This window comes from Berghia stephanieae, chromosome 4 (assembly GCF_034508935.2).
Source record: "Berghia stephanieae isolate SIO BIC M18660-M18661 chromosome 4, UCSD_Bste_1.3, whole genome shotgun sequence".
Taxonomy (NCBI): Eukaryota; Metazoa; Mollusca; class Gastropoda; order Nudibranchia; family Aeolidiidae; genus Berghia; species Berghia stephanieae.
In genome coordinates, this window is record NC_088363.1 from 76,520,867 (window position 1) to 76,539,974 (window position 19,108).

General features: G+C 33.8%; 2 protein-coding genes across 3 annotated transcripts in view; both read left to right on the top strand.

Annotated features, from left to right (window-relative positions):
• The window catches only part of LOC144971274 (translocation protein SEC62-like), a 36,276-nt gene extending 30,498 nt beyond the window's left edge, over window positions 1–5,778 (top strand). Inside the window, exons 8-9 of one of the 2 annotated variants that reach the window (XM_078911883.1) lie at window positions 904–1,107; window positions 1,906–5,778. In XM_078911883.1, coding sequence (XP_078768009.1) covers window positions 904–1,107; window positions 1,906–2,159 — 458 coding nt within the window. In that variant the 3' untranslated portion in view covers window positions 2,160–5,778. The remainder of the gene's footprint in view (window positions 1–903; window positions 1,108–1,905) is intronic. The other variant, XM_078911882.1, reaches the window with a different exon arrangement.
• An 11,104-nt stretch (window positions 5,779–16,882) lies between these two features.
• LOC144971275 (uncharacterized) overlaps window positions 16,883–19,108 on the top strand; it is a 22,192-nt gene continuing 19,966 nt past the window's right edge. Inside the window, exon 1 of the mRNA XM_078911885.1 lies at window positions 16,883–17,680. Within this exon, the coding sequence (XP_078768011.1) occupies window positions 17,547–17,680 (134 nt within the window). The 5' untranslated portion in view covers window positions 16,883–17,546. The remainder of the gene's footprint in view (window positions 17,681–19,108) is intronic.

The window sequence follows — 19,108 nt, forward strand, 5'->3', positions numbered from 1 at the left end:
AGTAGATTTACACGTCGTTAAGATATTGCAAATTTCTGTGATAGGAGTGGTATGAGACTAGGATGCATTTTATCATCTTCTATTTTTATCATTTACACAAATCAATTTATGAGCAATACTTTCTTGGAAAATTCTGAGTAAAATTTAGGGAAAGAAATAATAAACATGTAATATACCAATCCTACAGCCATTCCAGCAATTGGCAGAAGCAACAAATTATTGGATGAATTCTAGAGAGAGAAATGTTCAATTATGAATGCCAAAGGGACAAAATATATACGTATTATATGGGTGTACACAAATACACAAAAGCAACTTAATCGTCATACAACTGAATATCTACAATCTAAGACGTTAGATGAAGACCAGTTCATTGCAGATATTACCAAGCATTGTTATGGTAAAAAAGATAAACTAATCTTAACAGCCTATGGAGAGACTCTTCTATCCACCAAATGCTCGCCATTTTTCATCCTTGTTGTGCTTGACACTGTGCAATTTTGGAAATTCTAATGAGACTATATTATCGTTTTATTTTTACTGTAACAATTTCGTTTTTACTTTTATGTTTACATAAGTCATAGATTTCAAATTTCCACTATTTTGTAGATTTCCACTATTTCAAGTCCACCGCTATAGTATCTCTACCTTCATATTGAATTGTAAATTAATTTTATTTTGTTCTCTGATTGTGAGGGGCTTATCCATATTATTTAGTTATTTAATAATCTTTCATCTTCTATGATGTCAATTGATGGGTATGTTAATTATATATTCTGATAAAAGCCGTGAAACATACCTCCTTTTGAATAATTTGATTTGAAACCCATAGTAAGTGTATTCAGTAGTTGTTCATATGTTACTATTATTGATTATTTATCCTTTTTTCTGTTCTATCCCCAGTGCGATTAATTCTATTCTGTATTGTATGGGGACTAACTTTTGGAAAACATCACTTCTGGTTTTTACCCAATTTAACGGAAGACGTTGGATTTTTTGACTCATTCAGACCTTTGTATAAGCATGATGTTATGCCCAAAGACAGTGATTCAGATAGCCAGAATGGAAAGAAATCGAAGAAGAAAAACAATGAGCAAAATGAAAAAGGTTTGTTTTAATGAGTTTTTAATTTTCATTTAACTAGAGAATTATTAAAGTCTTCTAACACAGTTTTTGCTATAAAAGCATTTAGATCCTCTTGCACAAATATGTTTGCCTCAGTCATCTATGTTGGGTTTTTTTTAAATTCTGTAACCAAGACATTGAGGACAAGAAAAGAGTGTAGATTATATAGTTACATGGAAGTGTTGAGCATCAGAGTGTCATATTTTGGAAAAACTATGAGGTACTGTTTTGGACTAGATTATTTTATGAACATTTATCATACTAGGCACATTAAAGGATGCTCTCTTTTTCATCATGATCAGAGTTGAATGAGGCGCATCGACTATTATCTACCAACTTGCGAATACATTCTGGGTTAAATCTTTTTTTTTTTTAACTGTCAGAGCTCATGAAAATATTTGAAACAAATTCAATTTCCAATACTTTTCCTAAAGATCATTTTTCTAAGTTTCCATGAACTATTGTTGCGCTTTTTTATCCAGACTTTTTTTGGCTCTTTGAGAAGGTACTATACTTCCACTATTATTTTGGTGTCAGTTTATAGATCATTCGGAAATAATTATATCTGGAAAATTTATTACCAACATGAACATTTTCATTGCTCTTCAAAATAAATAAACATGTCTGCCTTTATATGTAGAACATTACTCCTAATATTTTAGCAGTTCATTGCCCTCTTAATAGGGCATCCGTGAATATTATCCTAGAAATATTCTTCTCAAAAATCTGAAAAATTAGCTCTGAGTTTAAGCATAAGTAATCCCTCTCTTCTGTCCACAGAATCCAAGAAAGCAAGCGGGAAATCAAGTGATAAGGATGATTCTGATGAATTTGAGGTCATCAAAGAAGAGGATTTAGATGATAAAGAGGATCAAGAAAAAAATACTGAAAATAGTGGGGAAGACGATGAGGAAGAAAATGATTTAAATGAAGATGAAAATGATTTAAATGAGGATGAAAGTGAAGATTATAATGAGGAAGAAGATGCACATAATAATAGTGCCTCTGAAAAGGAGGACAAAAAATCAAAATAGACGTTACCAATGCACAATTTTTCAAAGATTGATTTCTAAAGCATTAATTATCAAGAAATAAATTTTCCTTGATTTAAGGTAATAGGCATTTTATTTTTCAAATATTTATTTATTTAATAAATCACTTTCCTCTTGAATATGAATTTTATGATTATGGAGTTCAATTTATCATCTTTTGATTAAGAGGGTGGGATTTTCATTCAGTTTTTTTTGTGCTTTGGTGTAGATGCATTTCAATTTTATAAGAGGTCCAAGACTGAAAACAATGCAATGAAACATTTTTGCTTAGGTTTTGATGATTCATTTCATTGTATTCATTTAAAACTCGTTTTCTTCTTTGTTGTGAAATGTTGTTACGAGGCTTATTATAATATGCATTATGAATCTAGTCTGGGCTCGATCGACAATACTAAGTTCTGATCATAAATCTGTATATTTTTGGAGCTTATAAAATAAAAGAGATAATCAGTTATGGGTATTTGAATTTGACCAAATACTCTTATTCATCAAACGAATACCTTCATATATCCATTGATTTCAGTGATAATTGCATCTATTCATTTTTCAAAAACAAAATGTATTTTTAAGAAATGTATTAATTCTGGTCAGAGAATTTAGCCCCATATTTTCAATAAAATATGTCATTTTCAAAATGTCATTGAACATCATTATAACTAAGGTCGTTTCAGATGAATGATGTTCTTTTCCCCCTTACCAATCAGTGAATTTATGTGAATAATGGTTTTCGTTGGTAATTGAAAGAAGTAAATAACTCCCAACAAATCCTCATGCTGTGCTTTACTTTTTCTGGATTGTAAAATATCATTGTAAGTTATTGATTTCTGTTCCTGTATCACCATCATCAGCAGATTTCCTAAATGCTTCCGCATTCAATGGTTGTTAGATATTTCTTTCAATCAGACAATGGTACCTAGTTAATGAACAAAGATCTCTTTAACTTATACCATATATCAGATGAGTGATATGAAAGATACAGGATGTTCACCATAAATGTTTTGACCTGCCATTTACACAGATTAAATCAGTATATTATACAGATTTGTCTGGAGTCGATAAAAATGGTCAACTTCAGATTTTTTTTCTGACCCCCGTCCACCCAGCAGTGATTGGGTAGCTGGGTCTGTTAGATATGGCAGAAAGTACTTTGCCTGGGTGGGGATCCTGACCTCCCATAGCGGGCGGGGAGGTACATACTGTGTCTTCTATCCCCTTATATCTTATCCAACAAGCTTTCTGTCTTTGTCTTGGAATGAGATTACTTGGTTTTTTTCCGGGCCCTCGTCGGAGTCCTGGCTGAGAGGGAAACAGTCAAATGCATAGTTATTGTTTTGGGAGATGATATTTTTTCCTTGTAAATCATCTCTCTGTTATGTATTATTATATTGGTTATTTTTAATGTATAATGTAAGCATTTGAGTGTATTCCTCTTTGTTGGATTTTGTGCTTGTGTCCGGATGAGACATAGGTGATCTCAAACTAAGTACATTGGTGGTATGCTCTTGGAATCTACATCTGATCCCTATTTGTTCCCATTCCCCTTTGTCTTACTTTCTCTTGGGTGCTTTAATTGTAATTCTAGAACTTTTTACTATCCCATTTTCTTCCTTTTTACTGGCGCTGATATAACCTAAATGTGTTGCAAGCGCCGTAAAACCCTTAAAAACAAACAAAAACAAAGCACTTTGCGGTAGACTTACGTCCTATCCAAAGGATAGAGAACAATTGCTTTTTCCTTTTCACACTATATAAAGCGGGTTAATCCACGGCTCCCTGGGCCTAATGGCTCTGAAGGACTACTCTTAACAAGTAACAAAATGGTTTTAAAAGGATGTCTTTTTCCTGGGTGGGGATCCTGACCTCCCATAGTGGGCAAGGGGGTACATACTGTGTCTTCTATCCCCTTATATCTGTTATCCAACACGATTTCTGTCTTTGTCTTGGAATGAGATTACTTGTTTTCTTCCTGGCCCTCGTCGGAGTTCTGGCTGGGAGGGAAACAGTCAAATGCATAGTTATTGTTTTGGGAGATGATATTTTTTTCCTTGTAAATCATCTCTCTGTTATGTATTATTATATTTGTTATTTTTAATGTATAATGTAAGCATTTGAGTGTATTCCTCTTTGTTGGATTTTGTACTTGTGTCCAGATGAGACTTATAAGTGATCTCAAACTAAATACATTGGTGGTGTGCTCTTGGAATCTACATCTGATCCCTATTTGTTCCCAGTTCCCCTATGTCTTACTTTCTCTTGGGTGCTTTAATTGTAATTCAAGAACTTTTTGCTATCCCATTTTCTTCCTTTTTACTGGTGCTGATATAACCTAAATGTGTTGCAAGCACCGTAAAACCCTTAAAAACAACAACAACAACACGATGTCTTTTTCTATTGAAGTATTGTGGAAACGATCTTGGCACAGCATTAAATATGTAAGCAGGGGTTCACTTACTAAGATTGAGGGTCGAGCTGTTACTACTATTATACATATCACACTTGATAAACTGATGCCTTTAAATCATGATAATATAAAGATCTGCCAACACATTCACGATTATTTCAGCTTTAATGTTTCACATGATCAATTTTTAAAAGTTCACTTCAAAACTTTTACTTTTTCATTTTTTCTTTTAAGCAGATGGTAATGGACTTTGATGAGATGACATTTGAAGTATAATACATTATTCAAAATAGGGCCAACAGAATCACTCACTCACTCACTCATTCCCATGACCAGATGGTCGTCGGGGGGGGACTTGCGGGATACAGCCTTCACAACACGGTGCCACACATCTCAGTCATCAACTTTCTCTGTCAGCTCATAGAGCGACAATCTTGTCCATTCCTTGATGTTATCCAGCCACATTTTCCTTTGTTTTCCTCTTCTTCTTTGACCTTCCACTGTGCCTTGCATGACTGTCTTGTACAAGTTGTCATATCAGACCAGATGTCCAAACCATGCAAGTTTCCGTCTTCTGTCTTCCTGCCAGCATTTCCACATCTTCAAGAACCTCCTTATTAGTTTTATGTTCTAGATATGACACATAGGATTTTCCTGTAAGTCTTGATCTCGAACACACTGATTCGCCTCAGTTCCGCTTTCATTGTCCAGACTTCACAACCATATAGTAGCACGGATAATACAAGCAACCTGAACAGTATAAATTTTGATTGAAAGCTCATCTGGCTTTTCCAAATCTGTTGAGTCTCGCCGTTACCACCGTTGCCATCCCTATCCTTGATTTGATTTCTTTCATACTCATTCCATCCTCAGTCAACAACACTCCCGAGATATTCGATGGTTGTAAGCTGTTGTAGGGTCTCGCCATTTAGGGTGACATTAGCTTTGGCATCACCTCAGCTGTTTACTAGAATCTGCAATTTATCTGTGTTGATTTTAATATCGCAATTAGATGCTGCCTGGTTCAGAATGTTAGAGACTGTAATTCTTGTTCACTGTGTGCGATGTCAATGTCATCAACAAAGCGTAAGTTACATATTTCCCTTCCCCCAATTGTGGTATAAGACTGATGGTTCTGGATGATTTTTTTGTAATATTCTTTTGATATATTTTTATGTGAAATAAAGTTGAGAATATGCATCCCTGTCTAACTCCAACTGATATTTTGAAAAATGGTCTTTGTTGGTTGTCATATAGGACAGCATTGGGTTCTTATTTAGTGCTTCTATTGTTTGGATGATTCCTTCGTCAATGCCATAGTTTCTTAGTGTTTCCCAGAGAGCTTCGTGCTAAACCCTGTCAAATGCTTTCCTGAAGTCTAAAGTTGTGGAATAACTCTTTTTGGTAATGTAGGCATTTCTCTGCAAGAATTCGAGAATTGAACACCTGTTGAAGTGTGCTTCTCCCTGCCGTGAACCCCGCTACAATAGAATAAGTAGCTGTAATATCAATAATTTGGCAATGCAACTCGGGTCACATGTATACACGTCCGTGATCAAAGACATTGTTAGATATTTATATATATATATATATATATTATTGTAATATTTACCACGTTGTTGGAGTCAGTCTACATCGATGTTTCAGGCCTTCCAGCCATCGTCAGGGTGATGGCTGGATGGCCTGAAACATCGATATAGACTGACTCCAACATCGTGGTAAATATTACAATAATAATTCGCTCCATTGTTACATGTCGAGCACTGTTCATACCATATTTGTATCCAACACGATTCAATATATATATATATATATATATATATATATATATATATATATATATATATATATATATATATATATATATATATATATATATATATATGCATGTGTGTGTGTACGAAGGAAAATGATTTAGTTGGTGATATTGTTAAATATGATAATGATATTTTCAAAAGTAATATGGTGTTAATTTATATCACTTATAAGATTGTTATTCAATTTTCTGCTATATGAGATTATGTTGCGATGAATTGATATCTTTGAGAGAGGATCACTTTTTGAATTATACCATTTAACTTACTGGGGATGTGATGGCTGAGTGGATGACATTGCGCTTTTACTTGGGAAACCTGGGTTCAAGCCCTGTTTCGGCATCTCTCATATCTGCCAACCCTCCCAAATTGATTGGAAAATTTCTGTTTAGTCTTGTTTTTTCCTTGAGCAAGCAATTTAGTCCCGATTGCCCTCCAGCCGTGTGGCTGATGCTTGGAACGTGTCAGTATTTTCTCAAGATAGATGAATTAAAGTTGTTTTTTTTTTGTTTTTGTTTTTTAATTCATCCTTCTTATATTGAGGTTAAAGTCAATAAAAGAATTCAGTAGTCTTCATGAAAAAATTTTTTGTTTTGTGATCTTGAAGGTTTAGTGCTGATAAAATGATTTTTAATGGAAAATAAGTTTGTTCCATGTATTAAGGATTAAAGTTAATTTACTGGCCAATTATGTATCCAAAATACAATGTTGGCTATTACATAAAGGTGTTGCTATTTCTATAAAATGCTGACCAGTGGGGAACTTGAATCAAATTTTGGAATGTTTATTGAAACGTGTGTTGCAAGCATATCTTTTTGACGTGGGTAAATACCCTTTGGTACAGGACTTGATTGGTCTTCTCGTTTCTCTTAGGCTAAATGACTTAATTTACTTTATCATTTATCAGGGCCTTTAAGTAAACTCATTACCTATTTCATGTTTTGTCTCAACTCGCAATCTTATTTCATCATCATGACATTTATATCTTGTTGAATTTATCTGGTGCTCTCAATTTAAAACTTATTAACTTACTTTTGTATTAACTAACAGATGAAATGAATTGTTTTATAGCAAAAAAAAAATTTTGTTTGATAATCAGCTCTGTAGTCTTGACACTTACCCAATATCTGTGAGTTTGGAATGATATTAAACAGTAGTTTTTGTAGGATGTTTCAACAGTAAGGAAGTAGTTTTACAACTGTTAAACATTCTGCTAATAAAGTGTGGGGGATTTTTAATGAATATTTATCACGGGAAGAAAATGTCACTTTCATTCATTTTGTAAATCTTCAAAGTGTATGTGTTACTGTGAATTGTTTTGGATAGAGTTCCTTGAGAAAGGAGGAACATTGTTACCTGGGGTGCTTGTTTCTATATCGGTCCACTTCATTGCTTTCTCTTCTGTAGTGGTTTTGTGTCTGTTTCGGAATGGGATCATTGGGTTTCACCTATGTGTTGCATCCTTTGTTGTGATTCATCGATATGTTTTATGAAATACATCCTGATAGCTCACTTGGTAGAGCACTGACCTCATAAGCAAAGGGTCTGGTATCGATCCTGAGTTCACTTTTTGACCCTCTATCCAGCCTTTGGGTAGACTATCAATTGCTACTGTCTATTCAACACTACAAAAGTGGGATAATTCTGGTTCTTTGCGGCTTTAGTTCTCCCAAGGACTACATACATGTTTTTTACAAGCATTTGAGTGTATCCCTTACGGTAAAGCTCCTGTGCTTATCTGGGTTTGACTTTCAGGTTGTTTCCAACTAAACAAATGAATGTATTGCACCATGATTTACCCTTTATCTGTGTTTGAATTTATTCCCGTTGGCTTCATTTTTTCTTGGAAACTTTTTAGCACATCTAATATTTAGTTTTTTATCTTTTGTTAATCTCACCTTGCTCTTTTTACTGGTGCTTGAATGACCTTGATGTGTCTGAAGTGAAATATTCACTGCATTTTTCCTTACCAGTGTATTGGTAATTGTTTCCAGATGAGACTTTTGTGTGGCTCACAAATAGTTTGTTCTTGGAGTATAATTCTGCTTCCTGTTTAATCTAAATCCATTTTGTCTTACTTTTTCATGGATGCTTGCAAGTTCTTGTCCATATTCTTTTAATATTCCTATCACCTTCCTTTTTATGATGGTGAAATAAACTAGAAACATGTCAAGGGCATTGGAACCTCTAAAAACAAAAACATATGCATTTGGAAGAAAGGATTATTTTTTTTTTTTACCAAACTATTATTTATTATTTATGTATCTCATGGTGTTGTCTTCGGGATGATTGATATACTTACTTATGATAATTTGATAGTTGTGCATATTATTATTACAATTCAACTACACAAATGAAACTAAAAATATGTATGATCTATGTTTTCTTTGATTGTTTTTTTTTTTTTCGTGATAAAAAGGTATATTTTTTGCCTGAAAATGTTTCAAAGAAAGTCATTTATAACATGTTATTGAATGCTTATTAAAATGCCAGATAAATGGTTTGTTGCTCTTGTCTTTGCTCATTCCATTTTCTCATGAAGTATTCATCTACTAGCTAATAAAAGAGGCCCTTTGCACTGCAAATCGAACAGTGCTCTCTTGACCAGGTGAGTGACATTTCGATTATCCTGTTCCCATATCCTGAATATCGACTGGGAAGCAGCAAAGAGATTCTGACTGGGAACTCTTTACTTCCCTTTAAACAAAAATATACAAACGAAACTTGCCTGGTTGGGACTTTTATTTCGGCCTTGGATTTGACACATCGATAGATTGCTGTATGTCCGTATCTACTTTAGTTTTTTGTTAAGCAGCCCTTGGATGTGCAACTGAAATAGATTTAAATTCTTTTGACTATCCCTTCGTTTGCCCTCTTCTCTGATATATGGATCAGATATTCTTTTGTACTGTTTAATAAGTTAGTTTGGAATATCCAGATTGCACAGCTTTTGAACTGGGTGGTGTTCCTGACCTCCCATAGTTGGCAGGGAGGTCACTTATTGTGTCTTCTTTATCTGTTTTCTCAGTTGCTTTCCGTCTTTGTCTTGGAATGAGATTACTTGGCTGGGTGGGGTTCCTGACCTCCCCTAGAGGGCAGGGAGGCACTTACTGTGTCTTCTATCTCCCTATATCTGTTTACCAACATGCTCTCTGTCTTTGCCTTGGGATGAGATAACGTGGTTTTGTCATGGACCTTTTTACTGGACCTGATATGACCTAAATGTGTCGCAAGCGCCGTAAAACCCTTTAAAATAAAACAAAAACAGATTACTTGGTTTTATCCTAGCCATCTGGATGCCTTCCATCGCACACAGCTAAGAAGGGTACTGGACATCAAATACCCAAAAAAAGATCTCAAATGAATCACTCTATAAGATCACAAAAGAAAGACCAATCTCCCTTGACATTTTACAACAACGATGGTAACTTTTCGGTCACATACTACGCGGGGACAAAAACATACCAGCTAACCAAGCCATGTCGGGATACTTCCAAAAACACGGGAACCTTTTCAGAGGAAGACCGATCACAACACTCCCTGTGATCCTAAACAAAAACCTCACAACACTTGGACAAAGCATTAGTCTCATAACGGCAGGGGACCTTGAAAATTTGAGAACCCTAGCAGAGGACCGGCAATATTGGAGACACCTCACACAGGAAATACTGGAAACAGCCAAGGCGACCCGATCTTTCGGTCGAGACGCGAAAGGCATCTAAGCTATCCTAGCCCAGGCCCGAGTCCTTGGCTGGAAGGAAAACCGTCGAATGTACTTGTAGTTTGGGGAGATGATACTTTTTCCTTGTAAATCATCTCTCTGTTGTGTACTGTTAATTTTTGTTTGTTTTGAATATCATTTTGATTTGTAAACATTCGGGTGTGTTCTTCTTAGTGGGGACCTGTGCTTATGTCTGGATGAGATTTTTATGTGATCTCAAATTAAGTACACTGATAGAGTGCTCTTGGAATCCACATCTGATTAAAACCATTTCCCTTTATCTTGCATTATTTTCTCGTATTATTTTAGTTGTAAAGTTTTTAATCTTTTGACAATCCCATTTTCTTCATTTTTACTGGCGCTGAAATGTTCTAAATGTGTCGCAAGCGCCGTTAAACCCTTAAAAAAAACAACAACAAAAGCATGAAGAGATGACTGCCGTCTTAACATTCCAAATAATTTCATCTTTGCTGTATTGCAGAGATCTGATTGCTTACGAGTGTGAAAACTATGACTTGGCACCAGAAAGTTTGCTCTTGTATTTAATTTCGTTCTTTTTCTTTTATTTGTCCTTTCAATCTTGCCTTTTGTCTGCGACTCACGTGCTAATAAACCACAGCTTTACATATTTTCTTTTTAGTACTATTCCGTTCTAGTTCTTTTTTGATAATGAGATGACTCAAACGCATTGCAACTGTGATAAAACTCCTAAAGAGTAATATCGTGATCATTGTCACCATCATCATCATCTTCTTTATCTTCTTTCAGCTTATCTCGCATTTTGCAGGGTTGCCATAATGAATGCCACATCTCGTTTCATAGCACCATCCTCCTCCTTCTTTCATAATATCGTCCTTTACCCTATCCATCATCATCATCATCAAAATTATCTTGACCATCATTATTGTTGTTGGGGACAATGTGGTCCTGTGGTATGACACTCGCCTTCGGATCGGAAGGTCCTGGGTTCGAGTCCCGCTCTAAGCGACGCATATCTGAGTCCTTAGAAAAAGTCCTCTCTCTCTCTCTCTCTCTCTCTCTCTCTCTCTCTCTCTCTCTCTCTCTCTCTCTCTCTCTCTCTCTCTCTCTCTCTCTCTCTCTCTCTCGATGGGGTTCCTGACCTCCCATAGTGGGCAGGCGGGTACATACTGTGTCTTCTATCCTCCTATATCTGTTTTCCAACATGCTTTCTGTCTTTGTCTTGGAATGAGATTACTTAGTTTTGGTCTGGATTGAGATTGCTCAGTTTTTGTCCTGGTGATAATATTTTTTTTCTTCTTGTAAATCGTCTCTGTTATGTACTTTTCTGTTTATTAGTTCTTAATATCTTATAGTTTGTAAATACACATATTTGGGTGCATCCCTCATAATGTGATCCTTTGCTTGTGTCTGGATGGGACTTTATAAGTTAATGTCAAAATAGGCTCATTGATGCATTGCTCATAGTATAGAATCTTTTTCTGTTTCCTATTTGAACTAGCCCCCTTTATCTTGCTTTCTCTTTTAACCTCAAATCTACACATTTTCCTCAATGATCTTCCTTTTAACTGGCACTGAAATGACCCAGTCTAATTGTTTTGCAAGCGCCGAAAACCCATGAAAACTAAGAAGAAAAAAACTAAACTAAAGCGTTACTCGTAATCTGAGCTCCATAAGTATAATATAGATTATTATTATCATCATCATCATCATTCTTCTTCTTAAACTAAAGCGTTACTCGTTTTTGCAGTCACGTAATCTGAGCTCCATAAGTATAATATAGATTATTATTATTATCATCATCATCATTCTTCTTCTTCTTATTATTATTATTATTATTATTATTATTATTATTATTATTATTATTATTATTATTATTATTATTATTATTATTATTATTATTACTATTATTATTTTTATTATTATTATTATTATTATTATTATAGTCATCATCATTATTATTATTTTATCGTCATCATCATCATCATCATCATCATCATCACCATCGTCATAATTGATGTCAAAATGTAAATTGGGTAAGTGACCTAAGACTGCGACTTTGAGAAGTTGTAAAGCGTTGCAATACTGACTGTCGATTGACGAAGTGGTGATCGTGTCATGTGTGACAGCTGAAGACATAATAATATGCTTAATATTTATTACACAGGGGTCGTGTCGACGTTTATATGGCCTAACGCATTGTATTTAGACTGAATAATTACTCTTCTCTGGTTCAACTTAAATATATTATGTCTTATGAAATCATGATGAGACATTTTTCCCCTGGTTGCTGCGAGCTCTACACCCCCACCGTTTTTTTTTTTCGTTTTTTTTTTTTTTTTTTTTTTTTTTTTTTTTTGCGGTCAATGAGGAAAAAAGACACGCTTTTGCTGCTTTCGCACCTCTCTTACCAAATTAGACTTCAAATATTATCATCGGGTAGGTTTGGGTTTTTTTTTTTTTTGGTTTTTTTTTTTTTTTTTGTTTTGTTTTGTTTTTGTTTGTTTTTTCAATGTTTTTTTATTGAGGGGGGATGGGTGGTCCTTTTTGGGTTTTTTGGTTTTGTTTTGTTTTTTTAAAAGCATTTTTGGTGTTTGTCTTTATTTATTTTTTTCTTTGTTTTGTTATTTTTGTTTTTTGCTTTTTTATTTGTTTTTGTTTTGTTTTATTATTTTTTGTTGTTTAATGGGTTTTTTCTAGTTTTGTTTGTTGTTTTGTTTTGTATTCTGCTTGTTTGTTTGGGGTTTGTTTTGTTTTTTTGTTTGTTTTTTTTTGGGGGGGGGGGGTAAATTATTTTTTAAATGCCTATTCCCTGGCTGTGACCTTTATTGGAACGGAAACGTTAATTTTTCTATAGAAAATTATTTATTATATGTATCGATTATACTTATTAATCTTTTTGTCTTTTTTTTTTTAGCTTTGTTTTTCCGTGATGTGGCTATTAATAATAGTGTACGGTTTTGTTAACTGTATATATTCTGACTGGAAAAAAAAATTGTCAACTACTATCTATGAGAAGGAGGGCTGTACGCAACGAATTGGGTTGTCCGTAGCTGGGTTGTGTAAAGACTTGGTAAGTCGATGAGTTTAACCATTTAACCGCCATACTATGGAAAGACACGAGGTCCCAGGTTTGAGAGTTTTTGCCAAGATGAGGGTCATTTAAATTGAAGGGCGAGTTTTCTGGCCAAATTTTTAAAGACGCTTCTTTCCAGAGCATGACAGTTAAAGAGAGTCAATGATCAATTATGATAACAAACCCTGATCCAGTTTTATATTCTTGGGTAATGCATTTTCATAGCAGTGACAGAAAATTGCGTTCCAACGATTCGTTTGGAGAGTAAATGAAGAGCACTTTTTAAAGTAGTCTTTCAGAGCCATTAGGCCCATACAGTCGGAGTTTATCCCGGTTTCTATAGCGTGAAAAGGAAAATAGCAATTGCTTGTTACCCCTTGGATATGACGCTAGTCAATGGCAAAGTACTTTCCGCCAGATCTAACAGACCCAACTACTGGGACAGGGGCGTCAGAAAAAAAATCACGACTTCATTCAGGATCGACCTCGGTCCCTTAATTGTGAAGCTCTCCCGACTGAGCTATCGGGACCCCCGTAATTAAGCGCACTGGTCACGACGAATAAATCTAAGAGTCATCATAGTCTGAAAAATGATCTCCTTTCTCCCTGCACGGCCACGGGGGAAAAAAAACAACCCATTATTCCAAATAGATGTGATTATTTCTTCTACCACGATGCTAATCGTCATTAATACGGTATTGTTTTTATTGATTTCATGTGGATATTCTAACTGCGATAGTTAGAAATAATATGAGTACCGGTAGATGTTTTTCAACGTAGACGTTTCGCTGGTTCGCTTGTTTTCTTATACTTTTGAATTCTCCAAATCAGTTGTAAACGTTTAACTCGAATGTTTTGAAGCTAAATATCTAAAACTATATATATATATATATATATATATATATATATATATATATATATATATATATATATATATATATATATATATATATATATATATATATGAGTGTTGCTGGTTACTCGTAGGTACGAAAGTGCTCGATAATGATGGTTAGAGCTAATATAAATTGTCACTCACATTATATGGCCAAGACGTTCGTTTCTGTGGCTTTCGTCCACGTCTTCATATATATATATATATATATATATATATATATATATATATATATATATATATATATATATTCATTTTGTATCTTTTAAGATCTTTCTGGAACTGTTTATGGTTACCTAATGAAGGCTAAAAGCCGATATAACCTAAGTATTGTACAGTTTTGATAAATACCTAAGCAATTTTACCTTTTTTTTTTCTGTTCTACTTTTTAACGAAAGAATTATATAATGTAGCTTACCAATCCTTTATATATCTATGCATGAATGAATGAGCCGATCGTACGGCCAAAAATATACCAAATTATAAGCACACGGTAGTGAATCATACGCAGCTAATAAAAAAAACTTGTTCAAAGTAATAATAATACTAAAAGCCAACTGAATTGACGATGACCAAGTGACTAATTTGACCGCAGGCCTCTGAGCTCATCCATCACATTGTAAAAAAAAAGTGACACCGTTTTGAAGATGGAGACTAAAACTTGGACTAGAGTACAATATTACGAACAGGTTTTAAATAATGAACTGGACATTGAATTATATATCAAGGTACTAAATCAGGGATTGGTTTATTTCGGTTTCTACTGTGTAATGAGGTAGCTAACTAGGCGGTGTGTGATTGTCTGAATTAAAGCGGGATGAATTATCTTATGTAATATTAATATATTGCCGCATGACGAAGTCAGATGACTTGTTTCAAAAATGTTCATAGGACAGTTTTTTTTTCTTGAAATAGAGAGACAGACATGAAGTAGTGCAATCCATTTTTTAAACAGTGAAACTAGCAGGTGAATACGTTGGGAAAGGGAAGGGGTGGGCAGGTAAACTTGTCATTTTAATAAAACTGCGATCACGTAGCGTCAGTGAATCTTTAAAAAAAAAGGGGGGTTGGGGGGGGGAGGAAGAGAGGTGATCTACTATAAATTAGATATTTAAATGAATCAATTAGGAAGGATCTTCTCAAATGATTGCAGATATAATGCATAGATAGTCTGTACATGACTGTGTAACACACAGTGGGCAGCAGATAACCCAAATTCAACGGAACTTGGGAAAAGGTTCGAGTTAAGCGTCCAAGATCCAAATGTGCCTTCTTAACTCTCTCTCTCTCTCTCTCTCTCTCTCTCTCTCTCTCTCTCTCTCTCTCTCTCTCTCTCTCTCTCTCTCTCTCTCTCTCCGTTGGTGACGCAAAGTTGAATCTTTAGAAAAGCCCCCATAGTTATTATTCACTCATCAAACTTTTCACTTGAATGAAAACCACTGGAAAGCCGGCGCAAGGTGTCCCGTATTGTTGCCTAACACAAAACCACCAACGACCTAAAAGCACCTACCGTCATCTCAAACTACATAAAAGGCAGACCAGATAGATACGCAACACGTAGATACAATGCATCACCTACATACAGCCATTTACAAGATGGACACATACAAACACAGCTTTTCCCCATGAACAATAAATGACGGGAATGTCCTACCATCGGAAATACCTGGCGTTGAATGCTTGGAAACTTTAAAAACAATAATTTAGAATGCACTCATTCGTCAAAGTAATCTGTGACTGGAGCGTAGGGCCTTAAAATCCGTTTCAATCGTGAGAAAATTAATCAGTCTCGGGACACAGGACTGAGGGAGACAGTAGACATTCATAAAACATATTTTAGAGCATATTAATTTTACAAATTAAAACTAAATATATTAGACTACCTGAAATAAGAAATTAGAAAATCCCAAAATTTTGGAACAATTCACTCAAATACCTTTCAAAGGTCATTACTTAAGGAAGCGACACTGAAATCTTTTATAACACGTTTCTTGATTTTAAAAAGAATTCTCATTAATTCTATATCAGTGCGAACTTTTCCCTGGGGTATGGGGAAAAACAGTAAACTGCCTTGTCGTCATTAAACGCTAATAAAATCTGTTTTCCTTATTCTATGGTTATATATTGGCTCACGGACTAATATAAAGATCTTTAAGATTGGATACTAGTGAAGATGGTAAGAGGGGTTGTTTTGTTGTATGTTGGTTTGTTTGTTTACTTCAATTTTGGATTTTTATTTTTGTTATCATTTGTTTTGTTTGTTTTATTTTTAAATCAAAGATTTTTTAATTCTTGGGAAGCAAAATGCAAAAACAAATTCATTATCTCTGGTATCCTCTAATTGATTTGTTTGTGTGTTTTCAAACGATGAATAGAAATGGATGTTGGGACCGCTTTGAGCTAAAATGTTTCGAAAGAGAGCACTCCTTTATTTTTTAAATGCTACTATGCCAAGCCGATTTAATACCCTATTCCAAATCCATGTAAATTTCATTACATATTTATTTGATTCAAACGTGTGTCATGTTAAGCTGATTTGAAGACTCATTGCACATTTGATGATAACCTTATTTAAACTTTTACAGGCAAGGTTCGAGTTTACTCAAACTCTAACATTAACATCAGACTATTGACGCCCAAATGGCATCGTTCTAACTGCTGTTTTGGTATAAAAGTTTGAAGCTATAATAACCAGATGAATAGTGGAATAAAATGTGAAAGAATTTGTCTCACAGTTCAAGACATAAAATGAATGATCTTGACTAAAGATGTCGATACTTTTCACAGGATATTTTGATTGACCATTTCAGTAGATGGACACTTCCTGGTTTGAGCATTTGACAGCCAACCTACTCCCTCAACATTTACGAAAATGTTACCGATGGTTACTTTCAAGTGACACACGATCAAACGTGATTATTTTCGTCACACGATTTTGTAAGTACGATGTACCTGTGTAAGAACGTGACGATTCGGACTAGGACACTAGGACAAGTAAAACGTATCGACTTAGGTTAACAGAAAGAAAAAAAATATTAAAGGAATTATACAAGTTTTTAAAGTAGAAACCCATTTAAGAGCAATTATTCTATTTCAAATTTAAAACAGTTATTTAGATTAATTATTTAATTTATTTTGAAGGATATATTATTCTCGAAAACATTTTATCCATATCTGATTGGTGAAAAACAATAATCTTCCTTTCGATTGTGCGTCATATATATCCCGATACACATTGTAATATTAATATCCAAGTATATTTTAATTAACATTTGGAACCGCTCAAGATTTAATTTCTTTGATGGGAGAAACAATTCAATTAGGATAATTTCAATATATTAAAATAAAACATTAGGAAAGACTGCCTAATCTCTGAGACTAAATAATATTAGATCTCGTCACTTCTTATTTAAGGAGGATTTTCATATCGTTTAATCTTCAATATTTTCGACCAATAATACTTTTCGAGCAAGTTTCGACAAAATGATTCTGGATCAGATCAACATGAGGGCGTTGATTGTGTTGCTGGTGGCAGTGATACAAAATATTCACGGATTCAGCAATGGTTTATCACTTGTTACAGGAGATTCAATATTTCGACGTGTCTACTGTCAGAGGTAATTTATCATTGATCATTTTCCTACAGCGTACCATATGATACACACGATGTATACTTATTTAGAGGTATGATAACCCAAATCATGATGGACTCATTGTTGTTATGGAAATACTCACAATGCTAAATCAAACCCATAATTGCGTCGGTTATCAGCCCTGCACTTAGGATAGAATAGAATAGTGTACCTAGAATATACAGTAAAGTGTACAACTACGGACTTTGTACTAACTGCAAGCACACATATAGTTGTGCAGTTCCCAAATCAGGATCTACCGTTTCTTCACGACTAAAATAACGTCCATTTTCTTAATTCATTACGACATATGCATACTTGTTGGAGATAAAATAGTTTACGGAGCTATAATCTTTTGATGAATTTTACTTTGTCTGATGGTTTGTTAAAAATTTCGATTGATTCATTTGAAATTCCGACAATTTTATTCTTTGAATCGTGATAAACGTGTTAACTCTTTTGTTTTGCCTATTTCGTTTTGATTCAACAGTATTTTTTGTAATACATACATACACACATATCAAAATTGTTTATTTCAGGAAATATACATGATAATGTAACAAGGGTAACATATTCATTGACATAATACCATTTCCTAAAATAATGTACAATGTATAGAGCTGGAGTATTAATTTGAACAGTGAAGTTTCAGACTCTGCCACAGAATGTCCCAGAGGTAATAATGATATTAGTGTTGATGACGATGATAATGATAATGACGACGATGATGACGATGATGACGATGATGATGATGATGATGATGATGATGATGATGATGATGATGAAGACGATGATGACAATAACAGTGGCGGTGATGGAGACGACGACGATGAGAGTAACAACGGTAGCAATGATATTAATAATAATAACAACAACAACAACAACAATAATAATAATAATAATAATAATAATAATAATAATAATAATAATAATAATAATAATAATAATAATAATAATAATAATAATAATCCCTATCACTATAAGATTAATAATAATGTTGATAATTGTGGTGATGATAACAACAGTACTAATAATTACGATGATGATAATAATGACAAATAATAATAATAATAATAATAATAATAATAATAATAATGATGATGATGATGATGATATGATGATGATGATGATGATGATGATGATGGTGATGATGATGATGATGATGGTGATGATAATAATAATAATAATAATAATAATAATAATAATAATAATAATAATAATAATAATAATAATAAATAATTATATAATAATAATAATAATAATAATAATAATAAACCGTAATGAAAAATTAAATCGATTATTACAATCATATACAAATTGATATATTTGGAATATTTGACAAATAGATGGATACATATAGATAGAGGGATATATAAATAGACAAATATCTATATTATTAAATATGTAGTGCTA